This window comes from Branchiostoma lanceolatum, chromosome 2, assembly GCF_035083965.1.
Source record: "Branchiostoma lanceolatum isolate klBraLanc5 chromosome 2, klBraLanc5.hap2, whole genome shotgun sequence".
NCBI lineage: Eukaryota > Metazoa > Chordata > Leptocardii > Amphioxiformes > Branchiostomatidae > Branchiostoma > Branchiostoma lanceolatum.
In genome coordinates this window covers 14,974,001-14,988,634 of record NC_089723.1, presented here as the reverse complement: position 1 = coordinate 14,988,634, position 14,634 = coordinate 14,974,001, and the positions used below count along the sequence as shown (strand labels likewise).

The 14,634-nt window shown below is 38.7% G+C and overlaps 2 protein-coding genes and 1 long non-coding RNA gene across 6 annotated transcripts in view; 1 reads left to right on the top strand and 2 right to left on the bottom strand.

Annotated features, from left to right (window-relative positions):
* LOC136427556 (serine/threonine-protein kinase ATR-like) overlaps positions 1 to 11,035 on the bottom strand; it is a 67,817-nt gene extending 56,782 nt beyond the window's left edge. For both annotated transcript variants that reach the window (XM_066416515.1, XM_066416514.1), the window contains exons 1-5: positions 10,938 to 11,035; positions 3,780 to 3,912; positions 2,704 to 2,856; positions 2,140 to 2,236; positions 867 to 941 (exon numbers count right to left, since the gene is read on the bottom strand). In XM_066416515.1, the coding sequence (XP_066272612.1) occupies positions 867 to 941; positions 2,140 to 2,236; positions 2,704 to 2,856; positions 3,780 to 3,912; positions 10,938 to 10,992 (513 nt within the window). In that variant the 5' untranslated portion in view covers positions 10,993 to 11,035. The remainder of the gene's footprint in view (positions 1 to 866; positions 942 to 2,139; positions 2,237 to 2,703; positions 2,857 to 3,779; positions 3,913 to 10,937) is intronic.
* Positions 5,017 to 12,065, top strand: LOC136427557 (protein starmaker-like). Of its 3 annotated transcripts, none has more exons than XM_066416519.1 (5): positions 5,017 to 5,113; positions 6,012 to 6,102; positions 6,600 to 7,745; positions 9,058 to 9,334; positions 10,226 to 12,065. In XM_066416519.1, exons 2-5 carry the CDS (start codon positions 6,078 to 6,080, stop codon positions 10,521 to 10,523), a joined length of 1,746 nt encoding a protein of 581 aa, XP_066272616.1. In that variant the 5' UTR covers positions 5,017 to 5,113; positions 6,012 to 6,077; the 3' UTR covers positions 10,524 to 12,065. The 3 variants fall into 3 exon arrangements, with proteins under 3 accessions (XP_066272616.1, XP_066272613.1, XP_066272615.1); XM_066416516.1 differs by having other exon boundaries at positions 10,217 to 12,065; XM_066416518.1 differs by lacking the exon at positions 5,017 to 5,113 and having other exon boundaries at positions 5,828 to 6,102; positions 10,217 to 12,065.
* Positions 12,066 to 12,511: 446 nt separating this feature from the next.
* On the bottom strand, positions 12,512 to 14,621 carry LOC136426719 (uncharacterized). The gene is made up of 3 exons (XR_010754333.1): positions 14,514 to 14,621; positions 13,662 to 13,760; positions 12,512 to 12,592 (listed from the first exon to the last, which is right to left on the bottom strand). It is a non-coding gene; the product is annotated as an uncharacterized lncRNA (long non-coding RNA).
* Between the last annotated feature and the right edge of the window lie 13 nt (positions 14,622 to 14,634).

The following is a 14,634-nucleotide window of genomic DNA, read 5'->3' as shown; positions in this document are numbered from 1 at the left end:
TTTACAGACACCAAAATATACACCAAGCCGAACCAAAAACACACACACACCTTCTGCCATTCTGGAGAAGTTAATCATAGATGACATTGCCTAGTATCATAAGAAATCCATAGAAATATGGTTATGGAAATTAGTAAGAAAATAGGTAGCGGTCCACCCATTAGTGGATCAACCAAGGAGGATAAATCTAAAGATTCTAAATCTTAATCTGAATATTACATACCTTGCAGACAATATTGCAATATCAATGCCTTTAGTGTCACTCTAGTGACGGCTCTCCAATCAAGCAAGTTGTAGATTTTAAATACCTTGGTACTAGTTATGGTATGTATGATGTGAAATGTAGAATTGGGCAAGCATGGGGGGCGGCTTTAATGCCCTATCAAAAGTATGGAAATCTCCAATAGCAAGGTCAACGAAGTCTTTGAAACTTGTGTTAAATCAATTTTATTGTATGGGGCTGATTCTTGGACATTAACAGACTTTAAGTCATTGTGTATATTGCTTGATGGGAACTACACCCGCCTACTTCGTGAAGCCCTCAACATTTCCTGGAGGAGCCGCATAACAAACAGTGAACTTTATGGTGACATGCCACAGATTTCTAAGGTTATTCGCAACCATAGGTCGTCTCTGGCCTGCCATGTGTCATGCGCCACCAGGAAATGGCGGGTATGGTTCTCCTCTGGAAACCGAATGAAAGGCATAGGCGTGGTCGCCCATCGTTGACACTTAAGAAAGTAATCGAAGAAGATGTTGGCCTTAAAGATGAGGAACTTCGATCTGTCATGTGCGACAAGAACATGTGGAGTCATATGTGTCACCTCTAAAAAGAGGATGAACTGAGCTGAACTGAACTTACATACCTTACAAATGATGGGCCTCTGTTTGGTGAGAAGAGAAGTGAGGTTGGTCTTCCTGACTTTGGCAATGTCATGAATCTGAAAAAGCAATAAAAAATGCTGCCTGAAAAAAAGGCTATACCAGTATACCCACAACAACACAATTTCAAGGTCATATAAAAAAATACAATCTTTGTTGACACAACAAAAGTACAGCAACTTTCGTAAGGTCTACTACATCTATACAATCATACATACACATACATACAGTCAAGCAAATGGGTGCATACAAACGAGTTTACACACAATCATATGGGATTGAGCAACATAATTATTATCCTAATTTCACGTGTTGTATACTAAGTATACAACACGTGAAATTTTGATATGTTGCTCAATCCCATATGATTGTGTGTAAATAGGTATATACATGTATATCAAAGAATGTTTGGACATTAGAACAATGTATAAGTCTTATACATTGTCCCAATGTCCAAACATTCTTTGATGTACATGTATATACATGTACCTATCTGTACACAGTAAGGGTTATCACCTCCTAGTATGTAATTGAATCTATCAACAGATCAAAGACATGCTTCAGACAGAGTTAAAACTTTGTTTCAACAGCTGAATGAACTAATTCTCTTGACAGTGTTAGAATGTTTTTATGTACAAAATTAATGTCCTATTTTAACTACCAACAGTGTCTGATGAACTTTCATTCTAAACGCATGCTCGACGAAAAGGTATGTTCTAAGAATTGCCAACTGAAGATAGTATTTTCCACAATCTGTATTCCTCACATTGGAGCACCATGATCTTACATCTTTTAGTTGTGTCCAAAGACATATCTTATGCCAGGGCTGATACTCCGATGCAACGTTGACCAAAGGGGACAAAAGAGATTTGGCAGTTATAATAATAGGTTTACATAGCAGGCTAATTACTGTACATGCATTACATTCTGCCGACGTGCTAATAGTACATGACTTGTATGATATGGCTGTAAGCTGTTGGACAAGTAATTTCCTCAATTGAGGTGAAGCATGATGCTTTTTCAAGTAGCTAGTGGAAGTGCAATATGGCTTCGCTACAGCTCGCGTTTTTGGCCAAGCACACCGGGCCACCCCTACTTTTCTCGAGAAGTGTGTTGGGTTCTTTTACGTGCAGATGTTTGACGCTTATGCCTGACGCTCCCTCATACACGGGGCCGCCGGCTTTACGTCACTATCCGAAATGACAAATGCAATCCCAGAACAATAAACCATTACAATGAATAACCAATATTGCCTACCTCGCTGTAGGCCAGTGCCGCCAGCACAGGGGACAGGGATACCAGACTGATCAGCAGGTTTATCAACACCACTCCGAACAAGTCAACTTCAGCTATCCTGTAAAAACATGCAAGAGGGGCACATTAAAACAAAGTCATCAAGACAGTACAGGAAAATACATATTTTATTGTGCAACAATTGTACAAGGCACAAAGTATGGCTGGTACATAACTACTGTGCTATAGATATATCTATAAGGGCTAATCTACCTAACACAAGAGTGTATAGTATGGGTTTAGAATGGGTTCTTACAATCATTGGAGGAATTTCTATCCTCTAGGTATATTTTGATATATTTTCCTATGTACACCATGCAGGGGTTGTACAAGTATGACTAAAAGACAACAAAACACACAAAGTGTTTTTTTTATCAATGAAATTCATTGAGCGCAGGCAAATCGCTGGGTTGCAGCAAGGTCGCCTAACTGCAAGGCCACTGTGCCATGAATCTGAAAGAAAAATACTACACTTGAAACAATACGTCTACATTTTGTAAGATTGGTAGTGGACTATCCCAAACTGACCTGCCCAACTGCCCAATCGTGAGGACCACTGTCTCCTGAAGAGGGATACAGTTGGTGCTGCTCTTCGCTCGCAGGTATGCAGATTTCAGCTTGGCCACCAGGGGGCTGGACGAGTCCGTCAACCATCCCCGCGCCAGGTGACTAACCTGTTTGCTGGTGCACAAATCAGCTGTCAGTACTCTGAGAGAAAACTAGAAGTAGATGCACAGTGACTGTCATATCATTTACAGGAGTCATAACTTAAAAGACAAATCAGCTATAATTACCTTCGCTAAGAAGGAAATGCAGTGTGCTTTACAATGAAAATTAATCTCAAAGCAAGATACAAACATAAGATAAACATTACAAATTTAACCAGGGCTCGAAATACTGGATGCATGTGCACCTGTTTGCACCCAAAATTGGAGCTGTGCACCTAATTTTCGACTGTGGGTGCAACAGTGCACCTAAATATTTTTGTAGGCTATAAGGTAGAGGTACTATAATTGTACACTGGTATACAAAACATTCTTGAAATTCAAGTATCTGAAAAATGTAATATAACCTTTGTTGTACTTTGTTTGATGCATTAATCTAAAATTTTGAAGTTAGCTATAGAATTACAGATTGAAGTTCTTAAGAGCGTTAAACTTGAATATGTTTTGCTGACATTCAGCTTTATCTTATGTGGTGCACCCAATTTTTTTTCTGTGCACCTAATTTTTTTGCTTGTGTGCACCAGTGCACCTATTTGCAAAAATGAATTTCGAGCCCTGTTAACTGAACACACATTTATAGCAGTGACAGGTACAACACAAGAAACAAGTCTCTCCAAGTCCAAACTTCCAGTTGTCCATACTGTAGCCTTCATCGGGCTAAAATTACCCTTTCTGGTACTCTTAACCAATCATTGCTGACAACAGGTGTCCATAAAGTTGCAGTGAAAGAAACAAGAATTACAGTATAGAGAAAGGTGAAAATTTGAAGAGGGTTGCCTTTTCTTTTTCTGCTGTATTGAAATAACTTTTAGCTGTTTTACACCATTTAAACTGAAACAAACAGTCAAGGTTTCATGTTAACATTTTCCACCATGATACCTGAATGCCATTCTGACATCATAAGAAGAGTCCTCCACGGGAGAGAGGAAGTTCTGCAGCAGAGACATGGAGGCCGGGACGTCTGCAGACACTCGGATGTGGCAGAACAACTCTGGGATGGACTCCACCATTCCTGGACGTCAAACACAATCATAAAATTAGCCAAGATCACACTGAGACAAAGCTTAAAGGCAGGCTAAACTTAATTTCGTATACTGCAGTATGTTAAATATACCACTTAGACCAGTTCTGACTTGTTTTACACTAGTTCATCATAGATTAGCGTTTTTACAACATTTGAAATTCGCGGTGTGGTGATGTAATACTGGCGATGTCCAAAGCCCTTTGACCTTTGTGACGTCAGCTTCCGAGTCGGAGGAATGGCGTCTGGAGCAATTCCTATGGTGCAGGTGTGGCCGACTCAGAATCTGATGTCACAAAGGTCAAAGGTCTTTGGACATCGCCAGTATGACATCACCACACCGCGAATTTCAAATATTGTAAAAACGCTTATCTATGATGGACTCATGTAAAATAAGTCAGAACTGATCATAGTGGTGTATTTAACATACTGCAGTATGCTTCACGAAATTAAGTTTAGCCTGCCTTTAAGGCTTTTTGAATAGTTGAATAGAGCCATATACATTTTGTAGATCATGTTTTCAGCCTGAAGCACATCAGGTAAGTCCCATAGACTCAAGGATACACTCTCCTCTGGTCTTGTGTATTGCTTTAACGATTTCATTCAGCACTGTGGATGAAAACAAACATCATGGCTCAGTTCTGCATACTGAGACAATTAAAAATCTGTTCAAAGTTACGGGAATGCTGAAGTTAGGGGACACACCGTTAACTGTACTATGTCCAGGGAATTTACATCCGAAGCTTCTTGTTTGAAGAGTATCTATTAAGCTCCTTTACACGTGGGCATTAAAGGGAAAGAAAGTCAGGAAATAGTTATCATGATGAAAAGTCTGGTCAAATCTTTTCGAGAACCTTTGTGCATTTCTCTCTATATTATAGGCGTTTTCAAAACATTAAATTTGTCAAAGAAAGCAAAAAAAATAGCCTGGCAGAGCTGCAACTGTTACAAAGGATCGAGGAGGGTTAAAGAGTGTCTACAGTTGTAATGACCATGACCTTTGACCACATAATGTAATTAGTATGCTAATAAGGTAGAACATATGGGAGGTGTGACTTGCATACATTAGTCAATGAGCCATGATTGGTGGGAGCAATCATATTCAAGTTAGATTAGCTTGGAGCAAGGAGGTTTTAAAACCTCCTTGCTTGGAGTGAGCGATTGGGTCAATAAGTTGCTGGCAAGGACACAGGTACGCATAGACATTTATACAATGTAGGTAGTACATTGAATTAATTTCTCTCTACAGCTAGGTTAGACTGACTATAGATTGTTATAGTTGTGACAATTCTCCACCATCCTTGTATTGTGACCTAAATCTGCTGCTACATACGACCATTATGTTAGTTAGTCACTTTGACATTCTAAGCCGTTTTTTTTTTCCTAAGTTACATCAAGGAGGTTAACCTCTTAATCTTCAGTGATGCTGAAGAAGAGTGATGGATGTCAACGATGCGTCTCCAAGAAATATCTGTATCTTATCCAGTTGTAAAGATTGATTTATGATCATTTGCCTGTAAATAACTAAACGTGTGGTATTCATATACCTGTAGTGCTGCACCCGTTGTAAAATACATTGTTTAATACATTTTGTAAATTATCTTGTAGTAAGCATAGATTAACATTGTAATAAAAAATATTTAGGCTAATACAGTTACCGTAGTATTTTATCAAACTGGCTTGCTCTTGTGGAACTGTTGTCATACATTTCAACCCTTGAAGTTCAGTCATTAACCTGACGATTTCACTTCAATTTGTCCATCAACAATACACATTTTCTGCAAAGTTAGCCTGCTGCTATGCATAATTTGTGCATGCCTGAAACTAATGTGTAAATTATTCACCATTGTCATTCAAAACAATTGTTATGCGTGAAAAGTAACTACTATTATGCAAATTGTCTATCTGAAGCACTGTTACTTTGATTTTGTCTTTTGACAACCTAAATCTCTGCCATTTATCTATTGGTGTTAGGCCAACAATGAAAATGGGAAGAGCGTTAAAATTGTTCTATGTTTCAAAGCATAAACTGTGAAATTTTGTGACCAGTCCTTGCACATTAATTGACAACAGCATTTTCTCCCTTCAAGATCGTGACATTGAAGCAATCCTTTGACACTGAAGAAGAGATATCAAATAAGCCAAGAGAGGGCAACATGTGTGACTCTACATTGGACCAAGGTAATTTTTAATTACAAAAATTATTGATGAATTGAAAATTTAACTACAAGTTTGTTTTCAGCGTACCATACCTGAAAACAGGTTTTCAGTGTACTATACCTAAAAATGGATGGATTTCAGGCTATGAAAATGGAACTTTGGAACATCTAGCATTCTGTGAAGTTTAATAAATAAATGTAATAAATGTACCATGTTGATTAAGGTTAGACATCCAGGTAATAAGATATGCCAAATAGAAGTTACTCATTGACAAGCAACTGGATATGATTTTGGAAACGGTCAGACGTTTCATGTAGCATCCACTACTTTTCCTCAGTGACACTGAGTAAGATGTAATGTATCATTGATTGAATGCCTATAATTTCATGATAGCTAAGTACAAGTTGATGACAAGTAAATGTCTGTCATACATTAGCAAGGACATTGTATAGAGAATGCAATAAAATATCGTCAAGTGCAAAATTACTAAAGGGACTGGTACTATTTTCTCCTTTCAGATGATGTAGAACCAGACATAACACATTTGTTCTTTGGCCAAAGAAATGAAGACCCCAAACTTAAAGACAGCCAAACAAATAAAGACCCCAAACTTAAAGACGGCCAAACAGAAGAAGACCCTGAACTAAAAGACAGCCAAACAATGGAAGACTCTGATCCTGAACTAGAAGACATAACACATTTGTTCTTTGGCCAAACAAAAGAAGACCCCAAACTTAAAGACAGCCAAACAGAAGAAGACCCCAAACTTAAAGACAGCCAAACAGATGAAGACCTTGAACTAGAAGACAGTCAAACAATGGAAGACTCTGATCCTGAACTAGAAGACATAACACATTTGTTCTTTGGCCAAACAAAAGAAGACCCCAAACTTAAAGACAGCCAAACAGAAGAAGACCCTGAACTAGAAGACAGTCAAACAAAGGAAGACTCTGATCCTGACCTAGAACAAGTAGAAGACATAACACATTTGTTCTTTGGCCAAAGAGAAGAAGACCCCAAACTTAAAGACAGCCAAACAGAAGAAGACCCTGAACTAAAAGACAGTCAAACAATGGAAGACTCTGATCCTGAATTAGAAGACATAACACATTTGTTCTTTGGCCAAAGAGAAGAAGACCCCAAACTTAAAGACAGCCAAACAGATGAAGACCCTGAACTAAAAGACAGTCAAACAATGGAAGACTCTGAGCCTGAATTAGAAGACATAACACATTTGTTCTTTGGCCAAAGAGAAGAAGACCCCAAACTTAAAGACAGCCAAACAGATGAAGACCCTGAACTAAAAGACAGTCAAACAATGGAAGACTCTGATCCTGACCTAGAAGACATAACACATCTGTTCTTTGGCCAAACAAATGAAGAGCCCAAACTTAAAGACAGCCAAACAGATGAAGACCTTGAACTAAAAGACAGTCAAACAAAGGAAGACTCTGATCCTGAACTAGAAGACATAACACATTTGTTCTTTGGCCAAACAAATGAAGACCCCAAACTTAAAGACAGCCAAACAGATGAAGACCCTGAACTAAAAGACAGTCAAACAAGGGAAGACTCTGATCCTGAACTAGAAGACATAACACATTTGTTCTTTGGCCAAGCAAATGAAGACCCTCAACAGAAGAAACCAAGGCGGCATTTCCTGGGTAAGTTATTATTTACTACTAGTAGTATATCAGTCCTCCACATTGAAAGTAGACCATTGATAATCTCCAAGCTCTTAAACCTCCTTGAAATCTCCATGCAAAAAATTTCATGCAATAAGGCCACACCAATTTAATTTCTTGGTTAACAGATTTTTATTTAAAAAAATAATAATTTAGCACAAAAAAATCATGAAAACAGAAGGCTGGGGTGAAAACTTGCACCTGACCCTGTTCACACCCTGAATCTGTGTGCACCAAATTTTAAGTAAAAACATTCCTCTGAGATTCTACTTTCATGTTGTTTTTTCAATCTAGCATTTTTGGAATTCTTTGTTTTTATTCCATTTATAATAATGACCAAGAAAATAAATTGGTGTGGCCTAATCCTGACCCTTCCTAGATCTTTAGACAAAATCTTTGGTTTGATTCGGGTGTCAAGTTGATTTGAATTTGAATTGAATTTTGTATTCATCTTGCATTTATCTTTATGACGTTTGTCAGTCAATAGCACTGCCATCTGACCTACCTCAATAATGACATTGCCAAATATCAGATGATTCAGATGACTAATTGTATAATCTTAGTAACCTACGTTTTAGCCTTGTTAACCATTTAATATGTAGCTTAGTCTTGTGCGAATTGTTTCTTCATAATTATACACTTTAGTTTTGTGCTAGTTTTGTAAAAAAAAATTATGTATCTTAGTCTTGTATCTTATGTACACCTTTTTATGTATTTTAGTCATATTTAAGTTGTAAACATCTGAATTAGGCTCCAGAAAAAATCAATGGACCGACCTATGGACCGATTAGAAAATTCACAGTACCAGGCTACCAGCAGGCGGTCACACGTAACCGGTCTGATACAAAATAAGCAGACTTAACGAGTCGTGGTTTCATGTAGATGAGTCAACAGCCGTCGAGTGCACATTAGTGTGCACCGAGAATAATCACTTTATTCTAAAATATACAATTTGAACATACAGTAATTTGTTGGACTCACAGAGACCTTTACTTGTGTCTCGCTCTCCAAAATATTATGTACTGCAACACTACTTTAATCAGGTACAGGTACAGGTACAGGTCCGGACCTGGACCTGACCCTCTGGACCTGGACCTGGACCGGACCTGAATTTCCTGTACCGGTACCCAGCCCTAATCTGAATGTGCTTTGTGAAAGTTTGTATTGAATTTTGTATATTAGCTAACCCTTTGTAATAGCCTTTGCTTGTTGGGTAGCTCTGGCTGTACTGTTTCTATAGACAGCCAAATAAATAAATCAAACTAAATCTGCTTCCACCTACTACCATTAGGAAAGACTGCAAGAGTGAAGACTTCAGCCAAATCCATCAGTGCCATACTATCAGCAGACTGCTGTAAGGAGAGGTGCCTGGGGCATTTCACGTATTCAGAGGCTGAGGATCGTCGCAAAGCCTTTTGGATCGACGGCTCCCAGTCAGAGGCGAGAGACTACATTCTGACGAGCTTCAGGAAGGGAGACAAGGGGACACGCCATCCTAAATTCCACGTCAGTGGAAAAGCTGTGTGCCATAAAGCTTGGATGAAACTCAATGGCATCAGTACTTCAAGGTTTATAATTACACCTACTCACTTATATGTTACATATAATAATAATACTATTATGGATGTAACCACTATCAATTGGAAAAGTTTCCAAATTCAAAATGTGACCCCGTCAATTTGGAATCTTACAATAATGCTGTACAAGCATTAAATTTACATATGAAAATGCGATGCAATAATGTCATCTACCTTTACCTACAAGTTACAATCCCTCTAAACATTTACATTTACATACGACTGTGAAGTCAAGTAACTGTTGATGAAACCATGGGTGCCATAAGTAGCTGAAAACTTGTCCAGTCTGTAGTATCTGTCTACAGAGACTCTAATGATCAGGATGTGTTATGGTCACTGGTCTTCCATTTACATGTACATGTATACTGTAAATGCATTTAAGTTTGCGTGGTTTTTATTTCGCGGTAGGGAGAAAATGTAGTGTTCGCTGTGGTTTTAAGTTTGCGTTTGAATCAATAGTAGCGCCACTGTCATAGGTGGGCGAAAAGTTTCGCGGTGGTTTTAAGTTTGCGACAAAGATTTCACCGCAAAAACCGCCAACATAAAACCACCGCGAACATTTCTGCATTTACAGTGTCAATTAAACCTTTTAAGTCTATTTATCCATTGATCTAATTAGGAGCGACAAGAATCAAGGTGAAACAGTTGAAAAGTTCTGACTGTCTTCTAAGGGAATTTCCTTGAAATGACAGACTCTGATCAGGACGTCTACTGCCAGATTGCAAACAAAAGTAGATTATTGAATGGAAATTGTATCATTTCATGATTTTATGAGACTTACAAATGCTTGCTAAGGATGTTAAACTTTAATTTCATATGGGCATTGTGTAAATCTTTTTAATGATTTGTGGCCATTCGTTACAATAAATACAGGTACTACAGCTACTTGCAGAGGTACAAGGGTGGACGATTCAACAACCCAGAACATGGTCGCCAGGACAACAGCTATCCTTCACAGAGAAGCCTTCTAGCACAAGTGTGGCTGGAAGAGATGGCAGCAAGAGAGGGAGACAAGCTGACGAATTCTGAACAAATTCTCCTTCCCGCGTCATGGACAGTAAATGCCGTGTATCGCTTTTATCAAGAGCACAACAGGGAAGAACCCGTAAAAGCACTGAAAAGAACACAGTTCCTGAATGTGTGGCGAACACAGTGCAAACACATCAGGATTCTTACTTAAAGGAAACCAATTAGCAATCTTAGGGCCCGAAAATCAGATTTTGAAAGTCACTTCATTTAGTTATTTCTAAACAATGATTTACTTCAAACAATATTATCACAATGTATAGCAACGTCCATTATGCAAAAATATGATGTCATTGTGATGTGAAAACTCGGTGAAAATCGTCTCCAGAATTTTTGTAGGCTCACGAAATTAAAGGGATCATCGTACAGCACGATTTTGCGCGGTTTTAAAATGCTCAAAGTATGAAGTTATTAGGCAAATGTGCTAAACAAAGTTGGTAAATGTCACTAGTAGTTTTTTATATTTCCATTTTTTGGGCCCTAATATTGCTTTGGTTGCCTTTAACAAAACAATTTCAAACTATTCTAACTTTACTTAGGGTAGTATGCTAACTATGAAAGAACATACCAGTCCTAACTGCTTCATCCTTGTTCTGTAACAGCTGGGTGAAAGGCAGGAACATCGATGGGTCCACAGGGTGTCCGCTGGATGGATGTCCAGATACACCTGCTAAGTACAGGTCACAAACAAAAACATGTTTACAAACACACACACTTTCGTACTAGAATCATAGTCTAGCATATACAATGTAGGTTTGGCTTCAATCTTCATGTTTCTTTGTAAGGCCATGTTGATTTGATTGTATGGATGACATCCTCTGGGGACCCCAAAAGTGATGCGAGTGTGCGAATAAAAAAAAGTTGGGCAAAAACAAAAGTCCCCGTCAATATGAAATCTACGTGGTCAGGAAGGATGAACAGAACTAAACACACCGGGATACCGGGAAATAGATTCTTCATTTTTGCTCTTTCAAAACTTCTTTGCCTTTGGAATTGATTTTGGCACTGTACAACATTAGTACCGGTATCCGCTTTCTGAAATATTTGTTTGCAATTTACAGCATGTATTTTATCATTTGCAGTTGCTTTTTACGATTTACAGCATGGTCGAAAACTTTTGTTAATTTTTGGAAACGGATTAAAATTGATACGCGTGCGGGTGTCATCCATATATATAATCTAATCAACATGGGCTGATGGTGAAAATGTAGGATAGCATGGGTTTAGCTAATAGATTTATCAAAACACATCAAGAATAGATTTTGTAGATTTTATCAAAATGCATCATAGTTTTAGATAGACTATATTATCTTAAGTGAGGAAATTTACTAAATATAAAACTAAATAGTACTTGAAATAGGAACCGATGTTTCTATCATTGACACACACTACAAACAAGGATAAAGTGTACTTCATCTTCTACCGTTTTAAAAACCTCCTTGATTTGAGGTACAAAATTCACACAGATTCTTTGCTTTGGAGTACAGTAAGTCTGTTATGCCTTCCTGTTCAATTCACAGTTTGTGGCAACTGATTCTTGGTTTAGCGATGGTAGTTCTGTGTCTGATATTTGCAATTTTGAAATATTGTTCTTCAGTGTACATGTAGATTTCAGTGTATGCTCGGAGTGAATATATTAGAAGGAGTACTAAAATGTAGCTCTAGGATGTGCACAAATTACATTTACTAAGTATGATTTATTCATCTCTTCATTTATTTCTGTTTTATTTACTGTAGCCAACTTGAAGGTGGTTTATTCACTGTCTAGTCCTTGCTTTTACATATAAGTGGGGCCTTTGAAAGTCTTTTCAGTTACTCTTGTACATGCACAGAGAAATGACGACCACAATTTGCATTTCTGGGTGTGAAGTGGCTTTTAAATTTGGCAATTTGTAGAAATATAGCTGGGCACCGAGATACAACCAGACACACAAACACACACACACACACACACACACACACACACACACACACACACACACACACACACACACACACACACACACACACACACATTTATCAAACAAACAATGGAATGAATGGAACATATCAGGAGGAACTATATGTATTTCTGCTGGGTCTATACTTCCTGGAAAAAAAGGATTTTTGTCTACACAATCATGTAACACCGACAATGTAACAGAGAAACTCAAACCTTTCTGTTGGCAGACAGAACATCCCAGCCTTGTCACCAGGTACAGATGTTCATCACTGGAGTTGTTCCTGAGTGTTCAAACAAAACAAAACAGATACCTAAGTAAACTCTAAACAACGCCTAGAGCTAGATGAGCAAAGGTTAGATGTGACATGTTGTTTAATGTAACATAATAAGCTGCCCCGCACGCCTGTGAGGCTGATGTGTTTTTGTCTTTTAATCAAATTCTATTTGAAGCTGGTGTTATGAACGTTTAACAATGCGCAGTGGCAGAGGGTGTTTGGCCCCAGAACCCAGAGACACTGAGTTCGAATCCGGGGTTCCCTGATTTGTCCCGCTGACGTTGTGCCCTTGGAAAGGAACTTAACACGACTTTCCTCACTTCACTCAGGTGAAAATGAGTACCTAGCTTCGGTTAGGGACGTCCCTCGGATAGGACTTTAAATGGAGGTCCCGTGTTTGAGGAGAGCCACACCTTGAGCACGTAAAAGAACCCACCACACTTATCGAAAAGAGTAGGGGTCTTTCCCGGTGTGAGTGGATCATATAAATCTGTCGGGATATGCAGCTTGTACTCTTCAGTACAAACCTGGTGTGTTATGCCTTGAGGCGGTTTACCGGGTATGCAATACAAAGACTGAATGCAGCTGTTTCCACGACTACAGATGCAGAAACCAGTGGACCGGGGTCAGTGTGGCGTAACGGCAGGGTTTTCGGTCCAGAACCCAAGGGTCCTGGGTTCGAATCACCTGACGCCACCGATCTTGTGCCCTTGGGAAAAAGGCACTTTACACGACTTTCCCCACTCCAGCCAAGTGTAAAAAAACGGGTATATTACTATGTGTGCGGGTCACGACATCAGCAATAGCTGCCTGTGTCCCACATGTATTGCACTGTTGCAATTCCAATAAAATCAAAAAATCCAAAACCAGTGGATGATGATGGTGAAGACAAAAATGGAGTGTTCGCGGTGGTTTTAAGCTTGCGGCAGCACTATAGTCACATACTGCTACAGTATTGGATTACCGGGTATAATGTTTCCAGTGGCTTTAAGTTCTCAGTGAAACAGTTGCCACAAACGAAAACCGCAAACATAAAACCACCACAAACATTTCTGCATATACAGTGGATTCCCACCTTATTATGTATGTAGACCTTGCCACCACACAGGACAGTTGTCCCAGTGCAGAGGACATGGCTTGTAGCACCTCTGGTACCTTGTCTCTGATCAGTGGGCTACATTGAAGAATAAAAAATAATGTACATAAATATTATATAAAGACAATGTAATGCAACATGTATGTATCATTCCAATTCATCAGAGACCCTTGCATACATGTGTATATTTGTTGCTTCTATCTGATTTGCAATCTCTACCTAAAACATCAGAACTTATACCATGTCAATTGTCGGCTGTCAGCGAGTCTGGCAGCTTTTAAGCTAGGGCCTTAGTTAACAAGTTGATTTCCTAAATGATACTATTAACCTAAGGCTTGTCCTGCAGGTCCCCTATATATAGAGAGGTTACGAATTACAGAGCCTGTATGTGGGTCCTGTATATTTACAGGTTTGGGGTATTTTTTTCAGCTGAACACATCACACCGCAGCGAGACGCACTGAATGCAGAAGTACATGTAACTATGCCACAGCGGCGCAGAAAAACTCAATGGAAAATGACCTAATGAAATAAATTGTGTAAAAAAGACCAGCAGGTCAAGGGTTAGTATTGGATATAGTATTACTCAGAAAATGTTGCATTTCAGTATCATAGTTTCACTTTTAAACTTTAAAATAAATTATTACAATAAAACTTTAAAATAAATTATTACAATTGGACACCACTGTCATTCTGTAAACATAAGGTATTCGGTACAAGGAAAATCATGCCTTTGCCCCTTAGGCGTCACCAAAAACTCTGGAGCATATAATGTGCATCACATCACTATGCAATGTTACAGTACAACTAGCATGGTGTCTAAATGAACTTACTGCAGTATATCATACACCAGATGGTGGGAGTTGTTGCCCAGGGTGTGCAGTAGAATGGGGAAGGACTTCACCAGACCAATCCTTACTTGGACACCACTGTCATTCTGTAAACATAAGGTAT